The 4,060-nt window shown below is 37.1% G+C and overlaps 1 protein-coding gene across 1 annotated transcript; it reads left to right on the top strand.

Annotated features, from left to right (window-relative positions):
• Positions 1 to 1,562: 1,562 nt before the first annotated feature.
• On the top strand, positions 1,563 to 3,622 carry LOC149564442 (uncharacterized). The gene is made up of 2 exons (XM_089817987.1): positions 1,563 to 2,114; positions 2,853 to 3,622. The coding sequence occupies exons 1-2, from the start codon at positions 1,710 to 1,712 to the stop codon at positions 3,297 to 3,299; spliced, it is 852 nt and encodes a 283-aa protein (XP_089674113.1). The 5' UTR covers positions 1,563 to 1,709; the 3' UTR covers positions 3,300 to 3,622.
• Positions 3,623 to 4,060: the final 438 nt, after the last annotated feature.

The raw sequence follows: 4,060 nt of genomic DNA on the forward strand, positions 1-4,060 counted from the left end.
GCGAAGATTTCAAGGTTTTTGCATTCTAGCCATGCCTCTTCACATTCTTCGTTATGAATCATGATGGGATTATCTGAATCTGCATTATGGCGTGGGTTTCTTGGGGTTTTTGCCATACTCCTGGTACCTCTATTACCTGTTCTCCAATATGGGGGAATGTAGGGTTTAGGAGATACACCATTGGGTGCTTCTAAGTCTCTAGGATTATCTCGGTGTGGAGTTTGAAATGAAACCCTAGTTGCTTCTAATGGAGGAGGTGAAATATTGCATGTGAATGCGGAGACATATTTTGTCATGTTGAAAACCCTGATTCGATGATATAAGCTTTCTATGGAGAAAGATGTGTGGGATCAAAAATTACCAAAGGAATCTACGCCGTGGTGGTTGTAATATGTGTGGCATAACCCTATATCCGCAACCTTTCCAGACAACCCTTCATTCTGCATAAGAGCTTTCCCACGATTCAGCTCCTTCTGAATGTTAGAGTCGGTTAGAATGGAGAATTGATTTTGGGTTTCAACAGCGAATTGAGCTTTAGATGTATCACAAACATTCGTAGAGCTCTGACAATAATTTTTCCTAGGACATCTGAAATACTTATTATTTCCATATGCCCATTTGGAGTTATTCGCACGTCTGCTGAAATTCGTTGATTTGCCTTTGCTCACTGCTCTGCTTTTATTGGCCATTTTTATTTTACCAAATTAGATTTTGATTTATATTTCAATTTTTTATTAATGAATAAATCTTGACTAATTGCTTTTATTCAAAATATCTAAGTGTTTTATTTTATTAATGATGGATACATGTTTGCTTTTGTTGGAGGTTCAAAACCTCTTTGGCTAAGAGCCAATGATTGATGGGTGTCCATTCCACTAAAATCTATCCAGGGCACAATCACGAACTCATCCAATATTATGTGAGAGCCTTTGCACTCAACAAGGTAGACTCATTCAAAACCAAACAACTTCACGATAAGACCAAGTGCCCATTACCACATACTAATTTTTGACTGAATTAATACTAATAATAATAATTTTTTATAATATTTACAACCTCACCTAAAGATAGCCAATCATATTGTTAGCACCCCATTTTTGAATTATCTCGGTCCCTAAGTTGGACTTTATCAAATATCAGATGTCAATTCTTAAAAAAATCTTGGTATGTGCCTTTGAATTTATTCCTCTAAAATTAGACCAGGTTTAAAAGTATGATGAACATGCGGAATCTGATCACGTGTAAAAGAAAGCATAAAAGACGAAAATTGAAATAAATGTGCGAGAAGCACTTCCTCTTAAGTAATCGTGTGAGGAACATGTTGAACTCATGTCAGACACACAGCAGACCCGAGCATGTCCATGTCCGCCACGGGCTTTATCCGATCTGGCAGCCACATAAGCAATTTCAGTCATAAAATACCAATTGTTGTACCGCACAGCCTCGTGTACTGCACGTTTTCCGCGTCCAAAAGATGACGTGTCATTCATTTGATTTTATTATTATTTATTCCCCTTCCTTGTTCATCGCATATTTATGCACAAGTTTATACGATATGTGGTAACTTCTGAACGATTCCTTTCCCAAGGCTGCAACAAAGTGGCAGATTGGTGGGTGATTTTTCAGAGGTTGGTGGAGGCTGCAAAACCTCATCTGAGATATTCGCAAATTTTCTGTCGAAGAAAGGGCGAATTTAAACAGGGAAAACTATGGCTGCCCAATCATTGCCAATGGGTGGGAGCATGTCTGTTCAAAAATCTCTTCTTCATGGCAATGTGAAGCCACAACCAGGTCTAAAATCATCGAGGTTTTCTTTAATTTCTCATAGAAAAGGTGTGATTAATGCCAGATTGGCTACAGAAGAAAGGACATCCAAGCCAATGAAATCCGCTGAAAAATCCGTGAATCATTCTGCGATTGCACGAACAAATAATTTAGGGAAAGCTGGATTTGTCGAAGAAAGCATGAAATCTGAGCCAAGAAAGGTGCAGCAGAAGGATAAGAAATTGGGTCCTGCTTTGAACTTTGCAGACGGCCAAGATGGTGAGGAGCAAACTGGTGTTTCTGTTACTACGGACAAGCTTCATCAATGGATGACAGAATCTGTTATGGAGGTATTGATTTGTAAACCCTAGTTTTTTAATCCTAACTCTGTTCTGCACAATAAGTCATAGTTATTATGAAATCTGGGTTGGCAAACGATCTATTTTCAAAAATTTCTGGATTAATTGTGTCTGAGATTCTCTGTTTGTTCAATGTTTTGGGTGCTTTATTTTCCATGACCTATTATCTAGAAATGGTTGCATTTCCTTTTAATGGATGGCCAAGAAACTCAGGATCTTCAGGATCTTTGGGGTCCTAAATCCATGTCACTCAGAATGAAGAAACATTGGTCATTACATGAAGAATTTCAGGACCTTTAGGGCTTGTACTTTGACCCTCATCACGATTTTTAAAATTTTTGTGACGAATGCTCTCGAAGAATTTTTAGTATAGCGCCGTAAATGCTCCAAACTTCTTCACGAGTCATTAGGTATAATTCTCATTTTGACTTTTAATTAATCTTGTCATGACACCATGAAAACAAACTTCCAAGATTATTTTCTGAAATTGGATCATAAATCGTCCATCTTCCAAAAGGTCCTTAAAATCTTCAAGGCCAATTGTAAGGAAGTGCAACCAATTCGGAAATTGTAGGATCCACCATGATAATCAGATAACCACAATATCTGTCAATCCAGAAATTTTGTAATTAAATGCAAATTGCTCAAATGTGAAATATAAGTTTGGTTTATGCATTTATTATATATAATACTTAATTTTGATTTTATTTTTTTTCTTTGGTGCACCAGATAGTCAGACACATTCGTGAAGCTCCCTTTCTGTACTATGTGTTTGAGAGAAATGTTCCTGCAACAACACCAAAGAGGCAGAGAGTACCTCAGGATGCGCTGAAAGAGGAAGAGGGCTGGCCAAATCTTCGAAATTTGCTAAGAAATGTATTGCCTGACGGAGTAATTCTGGTGAAAAGGTTGGATGAGCATTCTAATGCCAACGAATACTCAACCGATCCTGAAAGTGAATCTGGCAATGAAATGCAAGGTTTTGATGAGTCAGGCCGCACAAACATTTGGGGTTTACTCGTTGAGGGCAGAGGTGTTGGGTTGAATGCATGCTACATTCTACAGACTACAGAAATCATGTCAACACATGGATATTGTACACAGTTCTGCCTCAAGAAAGCAAAATGCTTTGGGGCATCTCCGCGTAACCAACTCATTCAATCATGGTTACTGTAATCTGAAGCGCTAGTCATTGCTGGCTATCCATCAGCGATTCATTCAGAACATGTACATACCATTTTTTCTCATGATGAATTCATCATTATTGTCATATTTTGTTGATCCATCATTTATACTGGGAATTGCCATCTGTTATGGAGAGATCCCCTACCAAAATTCCTGCCATTAGTTATATTGTCTAGATGGTTCTAGTACAGTACTCGCAGATGAATTGTATTTGTGAGGAAGAACAGATCACTGTACCATCATTTTGATCTAAAAGATCAAAAGTTACATGAAGATTAGAGAGACATAATATAAGCCATTAAATTTCAAGGAAATGACAACTTTTTCCCATATTAACTATTTTATATTTAGTTGGGCAGATTGTAAATCATTTAAAGTAAATCAAAAGAAAGAAGAGGTAGTGATGCTTATAGTTATTGATCACTGTCCAAAGTCTACACAGTTGAGAAATCATAAAAATTTCAGGATATGCTGTTCTGTCCTAGTTCTGAAAGAAGCAAAAATATAGATTGTGGTGTGCTATTGTTTAGGGAGTAAAGGATTAAGTTAATTGCACAACTACTTGGGATTTGCTCTGACTATTCATCAGATTGATGATAACAATTTCCAAATTCATATTGAGAATCTTTGGTTCTAATGGTAACTTGTGCTAATCTTTAGGTCTGGAAGACTTTAGAAAGAACATTGGAAGGAGGGGTTAATAAAGGAGGATGTTTGTTGTTAAATTCAGAAGGGATAGAATACAAAATTAT

Source organism: Cupressus sempervirens, chromosome 3 (genome assembly GCF_028749045.1).
Source record: "Cupressus sempervirens isolate cs-2001-9-10 chromosome 3, ASM2874904v1, whole genome shotgun sequence".
In the NCBI taxonomy this organism is placed as follows: domain Eukaryota; kingdom Viridiplantae; phylum Streptophyta; class Pinopsida; order Cupressales; family Cupressaceae; genus Cupressus; species Cupressus sempervirens.